The sequence below is a fragment of the Bombina bombina genome, chromosome 3, assembly GCF_027579735.1.
Source record: "Bombina bombina isolate aBomBom1 chromosome 3, aBomBom1.pri, whole genome shotgun sequence".
Lineage (NCBI taxonomy): Eukaryota > Metazoa > Chordata > Amphibia > Anura > Bombinatoridae > Bombina > Bombina bombina.
This window is the reverse complement of record NC_069501.1, coordinates 725,408,568-725,430,154: the sequence shown is the minus strand read 5'-3', so window position 1 is coordinate 725,430,154 and position 21,587 is coordinate 725,408,568. Positions and strand designations below refer to the sequence as shown.

The window sequence follows — 21,587 nt, the reverse complement described above, 5'->3', positions numbered from 1 at the left end:
AAGCATAATCCGTTTGGCTTATGAGACTGCCGGACGGCAGCCTCCTGAAAGAATCACAGCTCACTCCACTAGGGCTGTGGCTTCCACATGGGCCTTCAAGAACGAGGCTTCTGGTGACCAGATATGTAAGGCAGTGACTTGGTCTTCACTGCACACTTTTGCCAAATTTTACAAATTTGATACTTTTGCTTCTTCAGAGGCTATTTTTGGGAGAAAGGTTTTGCAAGCCGTGGTGCCTTCCATTTAGGTGACCTGATTTGCTCCCTCCCTTCATCCGTGTCCTAAAGCTTTGGTATTGGTTCCCACAAGTAAGGATGACGCCGTGGACCGGACACACCTATGTTGGAGAAAACAGAATTTATGCTTACCTGATAAATTACTTTCTCCAACGGTGTGTCCGGTCCACGGCCCGCCCTGGTTTTTTTAATCAGGTCTGATTAATTATTTTCTCTAACTACAGTCACCACGGTATCATATGGTTTCTCCTATGCATATTTCCTCCTGTACGTCGGTCGAATGACTGGGGTAGGCGGAGCCTAGGAGGGATCATATGACCAGCTTTGCTGGGCTCTTTGCCATTTCCTGTTGGGGAAGAGAATATCCCACAAGTAAGGATGACGCCGTGGACCGGACACACCGTTGGAGAAAGTAATTTATCAGGTAAGCATAAATTCTGTTTTTACTTCCATTATCAAATTTTGCAGTGTCTTTTTATATTCACACTTTCTTGGGAACTAGCTCCTACTGAGCATGTGCACAAGCTCACAGGGTATACGTATACTAGTCTGTGATTGGCTGATGGCTGTCACATTATATAGGGGGTTGGGAATGGTAGACAAAATAAATTTGTCAGAAAAAAAATCTACTGCTTATTTGAAATTCATAGTAAGTGCTATTGCATTGTCTTTTTATTATGTACTTGTTAATTATGTAATTCTACTGCATTGAGTGGTCCTTTAAGTGCACCTGAAGCATTGTTGTGTGGTGTTTTTGTTGTTGTGTTTTTTTTTTGGGGGGGGGGGGTTAGTCCTAGGATATACTTCTTAAAAAGTCTCTTGAGTATGTTTATTTTATTTCCTTTGCAGATTAGGAATAGATTTAAAGCCCTTGCACTGGTCACACAATAACTGTGTATACTTTTGCATGATCTAAGTCCTAGAATCCTGTATTATGCCTTGAAGACTTTCTCTGGGGGCAATAGATAAACAGTATTTTAAATAGTTAAATTACAGGAATTCCTATAACACATTTAACTATGCATATGTATTTAATGTCCTCCTGAGTGTATTGTTGGCTCAATTCGGCGTAGTCAAACAAAATATTGTATTAGAATAGAATGTCCATCTTTTCTGTGAATGGCTAATTTCAAATATGTGGCCAGCCTCTGAAATCAATATGTCCAATCCTGCTTTAGATTACAAATTACAGCCTGACATCTTCATGGTACATATTATCAATGTCTTATGTATACAGCCAGTGTCATAGTATATATGTGTGTGTATGTATGTGTGTGTGTATAATGCTAGCTAACTATTTTTGGTATGTGAGTTTATTGTAAAAGTTTTACTTTCAGATATGTGAATTTGAAAAAATGTGCAAATTTGGCTTTAAGTGATGGTAAATCCTAGTGTTTGTGAAACACTAGGATTTAACGATGGAACCAATAAAGGGGACTTAAAGTCATGAAGTATAAAATACTTTGTGCTGAAAGTTCCTTTATTTGTTGTGGGCTATTTTGCTGTGAAGTGATGTTTCCATCTCTTAGCCAATAGCCGTGCGGGCCAGCTGGCGCCAAGCTGGATAGCCTGCATGGCTATTGGCTAAGAGGTGGAAACGTCAACTCACTGCAAAATAGCGTTCTGCCATGGGCGGCCTGAGAAACTTAGTGCGGCGAACACTTCAAACAAAGGCACTTACAGCATGAAGTATTTTACACTTCACGACTGAAAGTCACCTTTATTTGTTTCACTGGTAAATCCTAGCGTTTCACAAGCGCTAGGATTTACCATCACTTTAAGAAGAGAGGGCGTTTACAGCAAATAATTTTTTTTTTTGATACCTCATGATATACTTTTTACAAACTCTTCAGTCGTCATATAAAATGTTTAAGACATAAGTAATGCTTAATACCAGATATATATTTTACAACATTTGTGAACAATATTGAAGGAAGATCAGAGCTGACTTTAGCTTTGAGCCCTATAAAATTTAGCTTCAGAATAGTTTACAAATAACTTTTACTTTAGTTTGCATATATTTTATACTGAATGCTCAATGGGCAAAATGTTATACACTGCAAGGAACAGTTTAAGTTGAAAAAAAATACTTGTTTTAAAGGGACATGAAACACAATTTTTTTTCTTTCATGATTTAGAAAGAGCATGCAATTTTAAACAACTTTCTAATTTACTTCTATTATCTAATTTGCTTAATTCTCTTGATATACTTTGCTGAAAAAGCATATCTAGATAGGCTCCGTAGCTGCTGATTGGTTGCTGCACATAGATGCCTTGTGTGATTGGCTCACCCATGTGCATTGCAATTTCTTCAACAGTGGATATCAAAAGAATGAAGCAAATTAGATAATAGAAGTAAATTGAAATGTTGTTTAAAATGGTCATCTCTACTTGAATTATGAAATAATTTTTTGGGGTTTAAAGGGATACGGAACCAAACATTTTCTTTTGTAATTCAGACAGAACATACGCTTTTGAAAAAAGATTCGAATTTTCTTCTGTTGTTTACTTTGCTTTATTCCCATGGTATTCTTTGTTGAATTGATACCTATGTCATTGTCTTGAGCACTACGTGGCAGAAAATTGTGCTGCTATCTAGAGCAGGATTTATCAAAGCAATTCTCCTAATATTGCTCCGTAAATCCGCATACGACTGAATCCCCTGATTTATTACTGCAAAGTGTGCCTAAAATTAGGCAAGTCAGACTATACATTCCTCTTACTTCATTTGCCAAGGCACACCGGATAGCTTAAAAAGGGGTTACGTTTGCTAGTTTTAGTCGCATTTCCTTGAGTCTGCCTTACCATTACACCCAGTTACCAATTTATCATTTTGTTTACGCTTTTAGAGAATGCAAAGTTCTCCTACAAATATGCACATTCTAGTTCTCCATAGGTATAATTTAACATCATTTTGCCTTGAAATCAGGGACAAAACTATGTGGTTTAATAAAGAGCATGAAAAAATTTAAATACTTAAAAGGTAATTGGTAGGTATTGCTTTATGAATTATGAGTAGTAAAATGTGGTATATTTTTCTTTCTTTTTTAGCCGTGTCCATAGAGTGGGAAAAAGAGAAGAATTCTACTAGTGGCCTTTACAGTATGTCATCATCACTTGAATATGTAGCAACAAAAGAAGACATAAACTCTCAACTGACCTGTTTAGTAACGTATTCTATGCCAGAAGGGCAATTATCAGCTATATCAGATCCTGCGGTCTTTGAGATTTACTGTAAGTTATTTACTTTATTTCTTTGTTGAACAATTACTGTTATACTATTAAAACATGAATGAAATTGGGATTTTATTTGCATTATACATTATTTTTCTACCTTTTTGTTGTAAAATACGTTTGAAAATTGTGGTCTATTTTCTCCCAGAAGTACTTGGGTTAGTCTGTTAAAGGGACACTCAAGTCAAAATTAAAATTTCATTATTCAGATAGAGCATGCATTTTTAAACAACTTTCCAACTTCCATTAATAAAATGTGCACAGCCTTTTTATATTTGCACTTTTTCAGTCACCAGCTCCTACTGAGCATGTGCAAGAATTCACAGAATATACATATTTGAATTTGTGATTGGCTGTCACATAGTACAGAAGTAGGGGAAATAGAGACAACTGAAATTTGTCAGAAAAAAAATCTACTCATTTGAAGTTCCGACTAGGTGCTATTGCATTGTCTTTATTTCATGCATTTGTTGATTATGCAAATGTACTGTATTTACTGGTCCTTTAACTAGTGTTTTCCTCTCCCTCCCCTTGTCTCACTAGTCATTTTCTCTCTTAAAGGTGGCTGCACATATTTGCCTCTTGTGATTGGCTTACCATTGTGTTCAGCTGGCTCCCATTAGTGCATTGTTGCTCCTTCAATAACCGGTACCAAGAGAATGAAGCAACATTTATGATATAAGTAAATTGGAAAGTTGTTTACAAATATATGCTCTATCTGAACCCTGAAAGAAAAATTTGGGCTTCATGTCCCTTTAGGGTATATTATCCATTTTTGCATCAAAAATCATAATAGGAAATTCTTTTTACAATAACAGTGGGCATACTAGGTAGTTTAGGTGTGGATATTCCTGTGCATATATAAATATATATTTTGCTAATAGATGGAGATTAGAATTTATTTTACTTCACAACTTCCTAAGCTCAGCAGAGTAAGTGCTGTGTAAAAAGTTATTCTTCAGCTGCTGTCCAGCTGCAGGTAAAAAAATAAATGAAGAAATGAACTGCAGCCGATCATCATCAACAGTGCTGAGGTCATGACCTCTTTTACTGTGATCTCATGAGATTTGACTTAACTCTCATGAGATTTCATAGTAAACTTCCTTAAACTGAATAGGGAAATAACATGAGTGTGTATGAGGCATGCTCCCTTGCTGGTCCTGGGACATTAATACTGATTTGCTGCTTAAATTCCTGTACAATAGGGTGTGAATACTTAGGAGGTTTTAAGGTAAAATATCTTTCCTTTTTACATAGAGATGTTTAGGTGATATTTTCTAGTCTGCTTTTTACAGCTATGCTGCATCACTTTTAAGTGTTTCAACATTTGGGTATCATGGCCCTTTAATGTGTGTGTTGTATCCCTTTAACAATGACCAAAATGTTAATATATGTATTGTATATTGGCTACTTTTCTCATTTAGAGAAGAAATAAGTTATTTTGGAGCTGTACTTTTCAGAAAATGATCTGCCCATCACATTACAGTTGAATGTCTCTTTCCCTATTGTGCTTTTGACACACAGATTATCTGTTACATGTGCATTTTGCATTCAGCTGTAGAGAAATATTGCTTTCTGTTAATAATAATACTGCAGGTATTTATGCAGATTTTTAAAGCTGTATATAAAATCAGAATTAGGCCACCAATAGAATTGTTCATTCTAGTTGTTTTGTTCATACAAAATAAATAGTTTGTTACTGCTGTGGAAGATTCTCTTCTAAGTATCTTCCTGTAAGACTTATGGATTTTTATTATAGGGTTTCTTTGTAGGATATATTCTTTTATAGAATGTGCTTAGGAATAGGGATGGGCGAATGTGTAAAATTTCGAATGTAGAATGAATGTTATTACCGAAATTTGAATTCTAAATCAGAATGTCGATAAGAACGAATATTCTTAAAAATTCGAAAATCGAATGTTATTTACAGTTTTCGAATGTCACTTTCGAATTCAAATGTTTATAATTATATTGAATGTCCACATTCAAAATATTGAATTTAACAATTACTATTCAGAAGTTCAATAGTTCATGTGGTAGGGCGGGAATCTAGTAAATTGATACATAATAGATACAAATATATCATTTCGAATGTTTCCATATAGAATATTGCATAATTTGAATATTACATTTAAAGAAAGCATTAGAAATACTATTACAAACATATAAATTCGAATTTTTCGAATTCGAATATTGCATAATTCGAATATTACATTTAAAGAAAAAGCATTAGAAATACTATTACAATCTAAATTCGAATTTTTTGAATTCGAATACACGTATTGCATAATTCGAATATTACATTTAAAGAAAAAGCATTAGAAATACTATTACAATCTACAATCTAAATTCGTATTTTTCGAATTCGAATATTGCATAATTCGAATATTACATTTAAAGAAAAAGCATTAGAAATACTATTACAATCTAAATTCGAATTTTTCGAAAAGAATATTTTCGAATGTAATCGTAAAATTCAAAACCGAACATTCGAAAATCGAATGTTAGAATGTTATCTAAACATTCAAAATTCGATTTGAACGAATGAATGTGTTAAAATTTGTGCCGTTTTTCGAATGTTGCGAAACATTCGCCCATCCCTACTTAGGAACATCCTCTTTGTCAATAATTTATATTACAGCAATTACCATTCTCTGCTTAATCGGAAAACTGTAAATAAAAGATACTTTTAGATAGTGTAATATGTACTGGATAAATGCATGTCATAGATTTGTTTTGACATGTCCATTGCTTTCTCAGACCCTACAGAGAAGGTGACAATTAAAGTACAACCAGCAACAAAAACAATAAAGGAAGGTGATAATGTCACTTTGAAATGTATAGGAAATGGGAATCCACCTCCACAAGAATTTTTGTTTTACCCTCCAGTAAGTTTTCAACCATTGTACATTTTTGAATTATGCACTAATGATTTTTCTACAACTATAGTATAGAGTATACGCTCTTCTGCTTTAAAAATCATAACAAATTAAACATTGTTCTATTTGGCATGTTGAATGAGACCATTTTATTTTATTGTTGCTTGTAAAATATTTTTTTACTTTAATAAGATCTATTTTAAAATTGTTGACCACTATTTTTAAAAGAGGAACATGCACACTGAAGGCTATTTGTCCTAAATACAATCTATGTGCTCCAAGGCCAACACAAATGAATGAACAAGTAAAGCTAACAGTCGCTATAGGGATCATTGCTTTGCCCATTACAAGCCATATAAGCTGACAGATCATGATACTGGGTATAATATTTACTGTGATGGTTTAAATAAACTGAAATAAACTATTCTAATGATTTTGTTCTTAATGTGCAAATGTACGTCTACATAATTGTTGCTCATTCTTTTATGGAATGCTAGATAATTTGATATTTTTTCCAATAGCCTTGCTATAATGTTTATTCAAACATGTTTGTTGTCTTACAGGGTGAAGAAGAAGGGATAATTAGTTCAGGCACTTACCAAATAACAGACATAAAACGGAATGCAACAGGGGAATACAAATGCTCTTTACCAAATAAAAATATGATGGCTTCTGCAACACTCACTGTACATTGTAAGTAAAGTAATTTTTCTATAAAACGTTAGGCATAATATTCCTTTTAGCCCATGTTTTTTGTTTTCGTAACAAGCACGGTCTCCTCATCTCATGCCTTGACTATTGCAACAACTCACTAGCTGGCTTTCCTCTCACCTGGCTCTGCCTCTGCAATCTATTTTACATGTCTCTGGCAGAGCCCAACACTTCACCCATCTGCTGTCTGTTCTGCTAAATAATATAGATATTCAGCCAAGAAAATGTCATTTTGGATGAAGTTTTCGTTCCGAATATCCAGGGAAATGTCCCCGAATATTCGGTGGCTGCACTATTCAGTATTTGTTTAGTTTAAAAGGAAAACTTAAGTTTCGTTAAAACGAAGGTAAATGTTTCATGCTTCACCTGTAGCTACAATACTTAACTTACCGTGCTCTCCAAAACACATTACGGTAAGTATTAACCACTATTTTCATTTTCTTTATTTTTGTTGGTGTATTTATTCAGATTTTTGTTTAGTTAAAATGCAACGAAAATCTGATTTTTGTGGCAAATGTGCATTCATCCAAACATTACTGCACAGCTCTATTAGATAATTCAATGGCTTCTCATATACAACAGAATAAAGCTCAAAATTCTCATGCTCATGTACAAAGTCCTTCTGCAGCGCCACTTATCTCTGCTCTAGTTTCTAAATACACATTCTCTAAACCTCTATGGATGTAGCAATTCATTTCCCTTTAAAAGGCCTCCCCTTTACATGCCTGCATACAAGACTTTTCTCATGCTGCAGCTATTATGTGCAACCCCCCCTTCACACTCTCTGAATTCTCCACAATCTATGTACCTTTAAAGGGACAGCCTAGTCAAAATTAAGCTTTCATTATTCAGATAGGACTTGTAATTTTAATCAACTTTCCAATGTACTTGTATCATCAAATTTGCTTTGTTCTCTTGGTATTCTTATTTGAAACAAAACCTAGGTAGGCTCATATGCTAATTTCTAAGCCCTTGAGGGCTGCCTCTTTTTTCTTTTCACAAAAGACTGATATGTTCATGTGGTCATATAGATAACACTGTGTTAATGCACATGGAGCTATTTAAGAGTTAGCACAAGACAATACTAAATGCAAGTCAATAGATAATAAACAGTCACAGTCATGTGATCAGGGGGCTGGAAGACGGTTCTTAGATACAAGGTAATTACAGAGGTAAAAAGTATATTAATATAACTGTGTTGGTTGTGCAAAACTGGGGAATGGATAATAAAGGTATTATCTATCTTTTAAAACAATACAAATTTGATTGTAGACTGTCCCTTTAAATGCTCACTAAAGAGCCACTTATCCAGTGAAGCATCGTACTTTGTCTTTTAAAAATAAAATAACAATTGCATTGCTTAGCTAACTATTCACCCTGTCTATCTTTTGATTAGACCACCATCAGACAAACACTCCCTCTGGCTTCTTGTTTATAAAACCCTGATCACCCAGATAAGGGGTTAAACATTTTTGTTTTATTTAGAAAATGGAAAAAAATGATTGGTTAGTCAGATTATGGGCATTTGTGTATTATGTGCAGAATAATAAAAAAAGCTAAGAGCGAGACCTAAAATCACAAGAACCATGTTTCCTTATTGTTGATATATATGTTGTACTCTTTGCATGGTACTAAAAATGTTAGTGTTATCAAAGAAAAAGGATTGTTTTTGTTGTTGGCAGAAGTAAATAATAAAGTATTAATATTAAAGACATCCTAGACCAGAGGAAAAAATATGATCATCCCCATCTTCAAATGTTTTATTTGGAAATATTTAACGTATTGTCTCTATTCAAGCATTGACTTGTATTGCCATGATCTGAATGCTGAAAAGAATGCATGGAATGCACTTGAGCCTAAATTCATGAAACATACTTGATCATTATAAATGTTAGGCAACCTTTGTTAATTTATTTAGTATAGGGGCTTATTCTACAGTGAATGGTGATTTTAATGAATTCTATGAAAGCAAAAATGCTATGATAGAACCGCTATTGATCTAGATAAATCACTAACTGGTTAAACAAGATCACTGGAATGCAAATGATGACACCTGCACTTCAGAGGAGAATCATGGTTACAAATATATAAAAGCCAGCCTCCCACCCTACTTTAATTTTCTTAATCGGTCCAGTTTTGGAGTCCTTAGACTATTTTAATGCTTTAATGGAGAAAGGTGTCAATAAAGAAAATATTTACAGTTAAGTAATCGCTCATACTTTTGCTATTAACAGTAAAGGATTGATTAGCCCTCTAGACCTGTTGAACATATAACTCAGTTGTGTATTACTGATATTATACTATTATATAGTGTTTGCTTTTTATGTATTTCATTATAGTTTGGATACTTAACACTTGGTATAAGACACAGTACCGTCTACTGAAGCTGCACTCAGTCAAGTCCGCCAGCATAAATACCCAGTCCCCATTGTAGAGCATTGCTGTACAGATTAGTGAGACCACAGGCCTGATTTTTGTAGACGTGAATGCTAGTGGGCTAGATGCAATAAAAGTCAATACATGATATAGTGCAACCGCAAACATTATATCTTCCCAAATATACAGGATTTTAATTAAGATTTTTTATTTCTTTCTGGAACTAGTTTGACATAAAAAAAAAAAAAAAACTTTTTTAAAAAAGCTAAAAACTTTGTCTGTGACCTGAGACAGTGGCTAATAAACAGAGGGCCCAGGTGCAAGAATTTGTTCTGGGCCCCTAATTAATATAAAAACAAATAATAATGATAATTATTATAATCTACTCATATGAAACTATATTCCTTAACTTATACTAATCAGTGACATCCCCAAAAAGATGGTGACATATTATGTACACAGCCAGTAAACCACAAACCGATCTCTAAATGGTGTGCTGTGCTGCTTATGTGAACAAGTGAGAGGGTCTGGTTTATTAGCTAAAAAAATGAAGGACATTATTGTCACCTGACTGTACTGCTTACTCCCCACTTATCTGCTATCATTTGAAATATCAATGTTCATGAAGATCATTGGAAATAAACACACAAGGACACAAAATTACTATTGCAGTGCTCCTGAAGGACCCTGGAAGACATTAATCACAAATACACACTCGTACATACAAAATATACACATACATAACACAAATATATACATACATACATACACAGACATTTACAGGCTTATAAATACACATACAGTACATGTATGCATACACAGGGAAATAAATACAATTTACATATACCTACTGTTCTCGTTTATCTTAGCTCCATGTAATCTGATTGAGGTGTAAGCTTTATCACAAAGGAAAGAGGTTGCCTCTGCTATCCTAAGGCATGGCAGCCCATTAAAACTTTTGAATAAATGTAATTAGGGGTAAAAAAAAAAAGTGAAATTGATATATATATATATATATATATATATATATATATTATATGAATAAAATGTTTATTTGTGCAAATAAGATCAGCTGCACTGCCTGTTAGCATGCTGTGTACAGGGCATACTCAGTGCAGTGTGAGAGCTCCTGGCTGCTTGCTGACAGTTAGAAGATGCAGATGTCACTCAGCACAGAACCCCACTTAGAGCACCGAGGCAGGAGCACACCGATTCCATGACATCTTGGTTGTCATGGTTTCTTTGCAAGTTTTTCCTTGCTTCGGATGGTACATTTTGAAAGCTTGCTTATTTCACATACACTGCTCGTTGACTTTATTGTTGACTTTATCTCCTCTGTGCTGCATTATGTTAGAGTGTTTATGCAACAAACTGCAGGAAATGAAATTAAGAGAGCATTAATGTATGCGAGTGGTGTGCTTTCTGGCCCCTAATTTGTGCCCCCCCCCACAATTTCTATGCCTATGGGACCCCTTAGCACTCAGGCCCAGTGCCACTGCACCAGCTTCCCTGGCAGTAGTCCAGCCCCGGACCTGAGTTATACAGATAACCTTGAGGCTTCAATGGGTTAAGCCAGTTAAACAATACAGAACACATATGTGACAGAGTGCACAAAAATATATAGTCCCAAAAATCTAGTGATGGTTCACCACTCTGAGATCTTCCTTCAATGTCAGCCAACCTCCAAGAAACAAAAAAGTGAACAATTTAATATTATATATTAACGTTATTAATGTATTCTATGTTAGATATAGAAATTGGCATTTTCTGAGATTTGCCACAGGCCATGAACATTTTCTGTGTGATCGCCTGCACATTTTACTGGGCCATGTACATTCACAAAGGTTCTATTGCCACTGACTGTAGAACTTTGAAACAGAGAGACAAGTGTATCACTATCAAGATAATTATTATTAATATGGACAACTCATTTGCCAACAATAAGAATGTGTTGTGTTTCCAGGGCAAGAATATCTAGATGATCTATTGTAAGAAAAAGCCACCTAATTCAAAGCTTTTTTGTTTGTTTTTTTTGCAAAAAATAATTTCATACCCACATCAACAAATCATTTCGCCAAGAGACAAGCTGAATGTGTATACTTTGACGATTATTTCAGAAAATTACCCTCAACTATCTCAAGGATACAATGGGCCAGATGGAGCATGTATCCAATTTTTGGTATCAGAGTATGGTATCCCGACACAATTAGTGGATGACTCTGCAATGTTTTTGGTCATGGATTTCTAAACAGGGTTTGCCTTATCACATTTTGTCTTGATATCGGACATTAAATGAACAATATTGAAGCTTGTTCCCTGTCTTTATATAAATATGTATCAGACAAAACAAAAGAGTCAAACTGACAGACTGCTGGTGATTCTTCAAGGATATCATAAAGATTACAATTTCCAGATGGATTATTTGATGCATCAGCTCAGCTTATCAAGTGATGAAGGCCTCTGTGCTTCTGGAGCTATTAGCTCATTCAACTAGGGACATTTGTACTTCTTGGGGAGCTGAAATACACATTTCTTCTGAGAAATGTAAAGCAAAATAGCTGATTTTGCTGTTGAATCTGCAACCTAAACTGAAAATTTAAATTCTACAGTATTGGCTATAGAAAAGCTTTGTAAACAAAAGGCTGCATCAGAAATCTGCCTTCCAGTGTTGGTTGAGAGAGCCAAGCTAATTTAAAAGGTGAATCATGTAGTTAGTTTGAATACAACAAACTTTTTGTCGGCTTGTCTAAGAACATTGTCTGTTTAAGCCTTTAATATGTGGTTTTTCCAAGTGAGAATATATTTATTCACACACCTACAAAAATATATTAGTAGTCATTTGGTTATAAGAGTGATGATGGTCAGGTGTCTGCATACTTTTGGCCATATAGTGTATATTTTAGGGATTTTTGTGTGGTACCCACACACAATATTTTTATTTTGCCTCAAATGTTTTACTTGTAAAAGAATAATAACATTTAGAAGATAAACCAAAACAGAAAATAACTCGCAGAAATAAGCAATATAAATTTAGCTCAAATTATTTTCATGCAACATTGACTGGAGAAAAATGTAAATAATGTTTTAAAGCATTTTATATTTTCATCTATTATAATCTTCATTGTCAGTGTAAATTGAATTTAAAAATAGAATTGTATTCTTGTAATATGTTCAATACAACTTTTTTACTTTTTGCTCAAAATAATATACTGATTTTTTTTCTTGACACTATAACTGTCCATAATTGTTTTTAACATTTTGTACAATATGTAATAGGATCTAAAAATATGTTCTTGTATTTTAGATTTGGATTTGTCGTTATCACCCAGTGGGGAGGTCACAAAACAGATTGGAGAAGCTCTGAATTTGTCATGTATTCCATATGCTAGCAAAGATGTTACTATCATTTGGTTCAAAGTAAGCCTTTAAGACTTTTTTGTTTTATCACTGACAGGAAATTTTAAATTTAACAAGATGTTATATATGTTGAAATTTCAACAAGATCTTGCAGTCTTTTGCTCTAGAGAAAAAAATAATTCACAACAGGTGTAAAAGTATTAATTAATATGCAAAAATATCTTCAATAATATGTATTATGTAGATATAACTGATTAAACTTCTGACATACTGAGACACTCTCCATGCACCTTCACATTGCTTTGTGACCGATGAGCATTAAAAAAATAATTGAAAAATGTACTCCCATTTTATTAGTTTTTTTGTTTTTTTTTACCTTTTTATATATAGAATCTTTTGTGGGACAGTACAAAAAAAATTTGAATTAAAGTTTGAAAACCACTACTATTACTAAGTTTAACTTATTGTATACAGGTTTCATCCAAATTATCCAAAGGATGTATGTTTAGATTATGTGTGGGTTAAACAATGTTTTATATTTGCAATGGTGCTATAACAAAATGCTCTTAACATATTAGAACATTTTCTTTTTGGACTTTTCTGTCCAAGGGATTTTACAAACTGTTTTCCAGTCTCTAGAAGGAAATCGGCTGATAGGTGTAAGCCATTTTGGCCAAATGGTGTGTGTGGATGTTCTCCAGCTAGTGAACAATCTGCAATAACTTTTCTGTCTGCTCCACAGATCTTGGTTTCTCCAAGATTTATCAGTCAGCTGTCTGAAAGTTTGCTACTGCACACGATAACTCCTTGACCTGTTATTTTAAAAGATTCCATGATGTTTAAAATGTTCCATTTTCCCCTGGCATATTCATTTTAGTTCTGGAGATTTAGCTAGTGCATCCTTTTGAATATATGCCTAAATTATCTATCACTATGAAATTTTACTTTTAAAACATTTGAAATGTTGGCTTTGCCTATAGGTAAGTATCAGAGTTAGAAAGGATAACAGAATTTCAGGATTTGGAGGTTTTGAGATTGTTCTAATTTTGACTTGATGTTGTCAGAGCCCATTAAGGGGCCTAAAATTAAAACATTTTCTGTCATGCACTTATTAATTGTATTAAAGTATATTTTTGTGTTTTATTTGAATGTCTTAAAATTAACAGGGAGTATGTCTGTGTACAAACCTTCCATAGGTAGCTGAGAACACCCTATAGCTTCTTTGTTTGACAGGGACATATCCCAGTAGTCAAAGAGTTTTCTTTCATAAGATGGTGAGCAATCAAATATGGGATTAAAGTCCAGTACTACACGAGGAGGCAAAATAGAGCTTTCATCCCTCCCACTTTCCCATGATTCCTTAGGCTCAATTGTAGTTCAAATGTTGTCATTTATCTTCTTACATGCAAATGTGCGTGTCAATATTTAGGTCGCACTATACGCAAAGTGAGAAATAGATGGGATGAACACTATAGGAATATCATCAATCGTAGTAATAAACATAGTGTGTCCAGACACCATACAGTTTGTCAACAGGGGTCCAAATGTAGTTTTCGTATAACCCCGCTGGAAAGAATACCAATGAGACAGGGTACCAATAGGGTCACCAACCTCAGACAGAGGGAGACCTATTGGATATTATTATTATTATCATCATTTATTTGTATAGCGCCACCAAATTCCGTAGCGCTGGGTACAATGATAGGTGTATACAATGACAAAGATTTGTGATAAAATACAAAACATAACAAACTAAACAAATCTAGCACAGGTGGAAGAGGGCCCTGCTCCTGAGAGCTGACAGTCTATAGATTTAGGGTGCTGAGACATAAGGTTGGGGTAGCTTGTTACATCGGTTGTATTTGCAGCAGTGAGTCAGTCAGTTCATGTATTAGTTTGGTTCGGATGCGGGATGGAGGAGAGATGGTAAGCCTCTCTGAATAGGTGGGTTTTCAAGGATCGTCTGAAGCTATACAAGGTTGGAGACAGTCTAATGGAGTGGGGTAGAGAGTTCGAGGACAGGAGCAGCACGTGCAAAGTCTTGGAGGCGGGAGTTGGATGTGGAGAAAACAGGAGTGTAGAGACGTAGGTCAGAGATTGATCGAAGAGGACGGGATGGGGAATATTTCACGATGAGAGAGGAAATATAGTTGGGAGTTAGACTGTTGAGTGCTTTGTAGGTTAGGGCTAATACTTTAAATTGTATTCTGGAATGTATGGGGAGCCAGTGTAGAGACTGGCAGAGCGGAGCAGCTGATGTAGATCGTCTACTTAGGTGGATGAGTCTAGCAGAAGCATTCATAATAGATTGGAGGGAGGAGAGGCGGTGTTTTGGAAGGCCATTTAGGAGTAGATTGCAATAATCAATGCGTGACAGGATGAGGGAATGAAAAAGTATTTTTGTAGTTTTTTGAGTAAGGAAGGGACTAATTCTGGAAATGTTGCTTAGGTGTGAACGGCAGGATTTGGTAAGCGTTTGTATATGTGGGTTGAATGTGAGTTCTGAGTTTAGTGTGACTCCAAGGCAGCGGACCTGGGGTGAGGTGTTGAGAATAGAGAATCTTTCTGGAATATTTCTAAGATCTTGCTGGACTCACGAGGAACCTCTGCAAGGAGAAGAGCTGGAGGAGGAGTACTGTCCCTTTGCTGTGCTGCTTTGCTGGACTGGCCTGCAGTTGCTGCTTCTGCCTGAAAAGAGTGCAAAGGGTAAACTTTGCTGTGTGTCCTGCTTGAGAAAGTTCTCCAAGGGCTTGGAGTAGAGCTTGCCTCCTGTTGGAAGTCTCGGGGACACCAAAGACTTCAGTTTCCTCGACCTGCAGCAGTGTGTTTTGTGCTGTGCAAGAGGAGAAATCACTGTGACGACACCGCCACCAACGCCGCTGGCCTGCACCGTGACTTGTCAACGCCGCACAGAGCCGCATTGCCCCGATTGACCCTGGTCTCACCGACGCAGTCATCGGACGACTTCACCGAGCTGCTGCTCGCACCGCGACCTGTGGGCCCCGCACTCCGGCATCGCCTGCTCACACCGCAGCCTGGGCATCCCCAACAACGCCTCTCCTGCTGACACCGGCCCCCCGACGCCAGCACCATCTACTCCAGTGTCATCACCAGGCATCACTGCCTGCACCGTGACCTGTGGACACCGCACATCACACCTCCCCACTTCACACCGCAGCCCTGGTCTCACCGACGCCACTGGACGCCGTCACCAAGCCGCTGCCTGCACTGTAACCTCTGGGCACCGCACGTCGCATTGTCCCGCTTCGCACTGCTGCCCCGACGCCGGTGCACCTGACTTCATCAGCCCGGAATTTGATCCGCAACGCGTGTGAACACCAAGGGCCCGACGACTCCTGCACCGACTCCGGAAGCGACGCTGCTCTCCGGAGCTCACCGCAAGGATCACAACGCCCTGCAAATCCAAGGTACTGTTTGCGGGTCTTCCCGACACCGTAGCTGGCCCGCGACGCCGCGGCCGGCCTGAACTCTTGGTTTTGTGTATCACAACGCTGTGATAGCCCCAGGTGGAGCTATTGACTGCAAGGAACTGTGTTTTTGAATACATCTTGCAGCATTCATATTTTTATTACTGTATGCTGGATTTTTACCGTATTTGGTCTTGTTTTAAATAGTTAAATTTTGGCTATTTTTTCTAAAACTGGTGTGGTGCCCTTTTGTAGTGTTTTCACTGTGTTACTGTGTGTTGTGTGCAAATGCTTTACACATTGCTTCTGAGATAAGCCTGCTGCTCGTGCCAAGCTACCAAGGGGGTGAGCAGGGGTTAACTGAGCGGGTATCTCCCTTATCCTAACTAGAGTGAGGGTCCCTACTTGGACAGGGTGTAAACCGACTGCCAGCTGGAGACCCCATTTCTAACATTGGTTAGATATACAAATTTAACACCCTGTTTCCAGCGGGGTTAAACGAAAATTTGGATTTGGCCGCATTTGAGATTTTTCTAAATGTGACAGCATGTGTTGTAATCTTTGGATGTGACTTTCTTTCATGTAATTGGCAAAAGTCCATGAGCTAGTGACATATGGGATATACAATCCTACCAGGAGGGGCAAAGTTTCCCAAAACTCAAAATGCCTATAAATACACCCCTCACCACACCCACAATTCAGTTTTACAAACTTTGCCTCCTATGGAGGTGGTGAAGTAAGTTTGTGCTAAGATTTCTATGTTGATATGCGCTTCTCAGCTTTTTTGAAGCCTGTTTCCTCTCAGAGTACAGTGAATGTCAGAGGGATGTGAAGGGAGTATCACCTATTGAATGCAATGGTTTTCCTCACGGGGATCTATTTCATAGGTTCTCTGTTATCGGTCATAGAGATTCATCTCCTACCTCCCTTTTCAGATCGACGATATACTCTCATGTTCCATTACCTCTACTGATAACTGTTTCAGTACTGGTTTGGCTATCTGCTATATGTGGATGGGTGTCTTCAGGTAAGTATGTTTTCATTACTTAAGACACTCTCAGCTATGGTTTGGCACTTTATGTATTTATATAAAGTTCTAAATATATGTATTGTACTTATATTTGCCATGATTCAGGTTTCAGTATATTTCCTTTTGCAGATTGTCAGTTTCATATATGGGAAAGGCATTTTTTAGAAATTTCTTACCTGGGGTGTAGTCTTTTTTTCAATTGACTGTCATTTTTCAAATTTGCGGGCAGAATTAGGCTCGCGAGGGTGCAAAATGCTAACGTTTTTTGCATCATTCTTGGCGCAAGATTTTTTTGGCGCGAAGTTACGTTCATTGACGCAAATTCATCATTTCCGGCGTCTTAGTTGACGCCGGGTCCTTTCACAAGGTTGCGTCATCTATGACGCAAATGTGTCGTTTCCAGACATTTTTGGCCCCAAAAAATATTTTTCTGTTTGTTGTGTGTCATACTTGGCGCCAAATATTTTCATTATTTTAGACCCCATTCCGATTTGCCTCTTGCCTTTTTCTATGTCAGAGGGCTATGCTGTTTATTTTTTTTTACCATTCTTGAAACTGCCATATAAGAAAATTGATAATTTTGCTTTATATGTTGTTTTTTTCTCTTACATTTGCAAGATGTCTCAATCCGATCCTGTCTCAGACTTCACTGTTGGATCCCTGCTGCCTGATAACAGTTCTACCAAAGCTAAGTGCATTTGTTGTAAACTTGTGGTGATTATACCTCCAGCTGTGGTTTGTAATAGTTGTCATGATAAACTTTTACATGCAGAAAATGTATCCATCAGTAGTAATTCATTACCTGTTGCTGTTCCCTCAACATCTAATGCACAAGATATAGCTGTAAATTTAAAATAATTTATTTCTGATTCTATTCAGAAGGCTTTGTCTGCCATTCTGCCTTCTAATAAACGTAAAAGGTCTTTTAAAACTTCTCATAAGGTTGATGAAATTTCAAGTGACCAGCAACATACTGAATTAACCTCTGATGAGGATCTATCTGATTCAGACGATCCTGCCTCAGATATTGACACTGATAAATCCTCTTATTTAAATTGGAGTATATTCGTTCTTTGTTAAAAGAAGTGTTGATTACATTGGATATGGAGGAAACTAGTCCTCTTGATATTAAAACTAGTAAACGTTTAAATTCTGTTTATAAACCTCCTGTGGTTATTCCAGAGGGTTTTTTCAGTTCCTGATGCTATTTCTGATATGATTTCTAAGGAATGGAATAAGCCTGGTACTTCTTTTTATTTTTTTTATATATTTCTTTTTATTGAGGTTGAGGTAAAATAACAGAAAAAACAATAAGCAAAAAATTATAATTCAAAAACAAGGAAAAACATATCCAAGCAAGTTACCTAATTATGATGAACATATACATTCTGTTCCAGAGAAGAAGAGAAAAGACAAAAAAAAACGGGAAAAAAAGAAAAAGCTTAATTATGCTAACCTCAACGCTTTTTTTAAATTTATACATACATGATCGAATAAGGAAATTACCAATCAATACAATAATTTCACATTGGAACATTAGTTGCAGAAGAAAAAGAAACGACAAAGAAAAAGGAAAGAAAAAAAAAAAAAAAGGCAATTTGCCTGATACTTTGTATTACTCAATTAAGTAGCTGTTAATCTGTTGACCAGAAGGTGGGCCTTATGAGAGGGCTACTACTGAGGGGGGGGGGGGGGAAGAACGGCCTGGTGGGAGAAAGGGGAAAAAAAACAAAAAAAAAACCTGTAATAGTTTTGCCGTCTACCTAAATAGAATTTCTATATATTTTGATGGAGTCCAACCACTTACTTGCAAATTTATTTTGTTGACTGTTTCCAGAGTTAGCACTATCTAATTGTTCTATTGTATATTGTAGATGTAAGAGGTGAGATAGATTATTGATCGTTGGTGCATGCTTAGCTTTCCAGCTTTTTAAAATTAGATATCTAGCACCCAGGATTACTGTGTTAACAAAAGCAACATTGTAAGTGTCACCCGAGGACACTGTCAAGAAGAAAATATCTTGTTGTTGAAATACTAAATGAGAGGAGAATATCCTGTTTAACCAGAATTGTACCCTGCCCCAAAATTGCATGATTTTCGGGCAGCTCCAGAACATGTGGACCAGATCAGCCTGACAGTGGCAACAACGTGGGCATGTATTCAATATATTACCATACCATCTATTTAAACTTGCTGGGGGTATGTATATACGATTTATCAGTTTAAAATGCGATTCACGCCAAGATGCCGACAGGGAAGCCCGCTCCACTGCAATTATACTAACTTTCACGTTAGCTAATTCCAAATTAGGAATATCTTGTACCCACCTGGTATAAATGTCCAGTAAATTACTCTCCCCCCATAACGATAGAATCATCCTATACCAGTAGTTACTTGAGCGTTTTCCTAGCTTGTAAAGGCTAAGACCCATTCTTATGGCGGGGTGAGTCCATTCGCTAGTATGCTTTTGTAGGATTTCATTATACCAATGGCGAACCTGCAAGTACGCGTAAAAATCTGTATTAATAAGCTGATAACGTGATTTTAGTGCGGCAAAAGTATAGATAGAGGTATTTTCTGAGTCACGTAAATGAATTAGATGCGAGAGACCTTGATCATCTGCTTCCAATAATAAATAAGAAATAAATAATAAATCACTGATGTAACTTCCGGTGGTGGTCACAGGACACGTACGCGTAGGTGAACACTGAGGTAGGCATCAACAATGAGAGCTTGGTCTTTTACGAGGATTATGACCCTATTGACACATAGACTAGATCACAGTATGGCACCACATTTGATCAACATGTTAATTAGAAGTAAGGCACAGAGAACGTTAGTCACGGCATACCGGAAGTGATTGTGTAACTTCCGGGTGTGGATATACACACATCGTCATGATGCACACTAAGGTTTATGAGGTTTATATGTGATCAGAATGTTATAATATGTTAAGGACACAATAAGAGACACATAATGTATACATAGTGTGTGGGCATTTATTTTATTATTTTTATGGCACTATTGTTATTATGATGTGTACACGGGAGTAATTTGATTAAGCACTTCGGGGTCATGCGTGTTAAACCGGAAGTTGTGTGTTTTTGGCGCTCTTTCTGAACAGGAAGTGGGAGGTGTTTTTGTATTTGTTTGCTTATTTAAAGGGACAGTATACACTCATTTTTATATAACTGCATGTAATAGACACTACTATAAAGAATAAGATGCACAGATACTGATATAAAAATCCATTATAAAACTGTTAAAAACTTACTTAGAAGCTGGCAGCTTAGCTCTGTTTAAAAGGTAACTGGAACACCCACTGCAAGTGGGAAATAAGACACTCCCCCCTTCCCCCTTCTTTTGCATATGAAAAGACCCTTTACACAAACAGGAGCAAGCTGGAGAAGGTAGCTGACGGTATTCTCATAAAACTTTGGGGCTTGGTTTGGAGTCTGAAAATCAGAGCAATGTTATTTAAAAATAAGCAAAACTATACATTTTTTTAAAAAAAACAACTTTATGGGCTATATTAATAGATCATCTACAAATCATTAATGCAAAGAAAAAATGAGTGTATAATGTCCCTTTAAGGTGCAGTGTGCTTGTACACTTTATGTTCTGAGGAAGGGGAGGTTTACTCCCCGAAACGTCAATACATTTTGACCCCGGTTTTTGAAAAAATCCTGGCTGGTTTCCTGTTATATTGAAGATTGTTTACTACACAGAACCTTCAGGTGGTTGGCTTTGGCTCATGAAGGGCAGATTCACATTGTGTGTGTGTGTATATATATATATATATATATATATACACAGAGAGAAGCACACTCACAGGAACGAACAACTGGCTCAATAATATTGTTAGCCTGTTCTATGGCGATTTACCACCTGGGTGCAGCTTCTTTTAGCCGTAATGCTTTTCACAGAAAAGAACTTTCCTGCAGTATATCAGTCTGATCCCGCCTATTACGGTCAGTCCAGCGCCGAAATACCAGGCAATTCCTCTCTGAACAAGGAACACAGCAACCCCAGACGATCGTTTCGGCCTTCATTGGGCCTCGTTCCTGTGAGTGCATTTCTCTCTGTGTGTATTTAGTCTCCCTATGGGAAAAAGGGGAAACCAGACGTGGACTCCTTGCTCAGTGTGCTTAGAGGAATACTGCTACACCTCACTGACGAGGCCCAATGAAGGCCGAAACGATCGTCTGGGGTTGCTTTGTTCCTTATTCAGAGAGAAATTGCCTGGTATTTCGGCGCTGGACTGACCGTAATAGGCGGGATCAGACTGATATACTACAGGAAAGTTCTACTCTGTGAAAAGCATTGCTGGGCTAA

General features: G+C 36.7%; 1 protein-coding gene across 1 annotated transcript in view; it reads left to right on the top strand.

The window, feature by feature from the left end:
- ALCAM (activated leukocyte cell adhesion molecule) overlaps positions 1–21,587 on the top strand; it is a 130,957-nt gene that overhangs the window by 67,881 nt on the left and 41,489 nt on the right. Inside the window, exons 6-9 of the mRNA XM_053707544.1 lie at positions 3,288–3,470; positions 6,231–6,358; positions 6,913–7,042; positions 12,741–12,853. Of these exons, the coding sequence (XP_053563519.1) occupies positions 3,288–3,470; positions 6,231–6,358; positions 6,913–7,042; positions 12,741–12,853 (554 nt within the window). The remainder of the gene's footprint in view (positions 1–3,287; positions 3,471–6,230; positions 6,359–6,912; positions 7,043–12,740; positions 12,854–21,587) is intronic.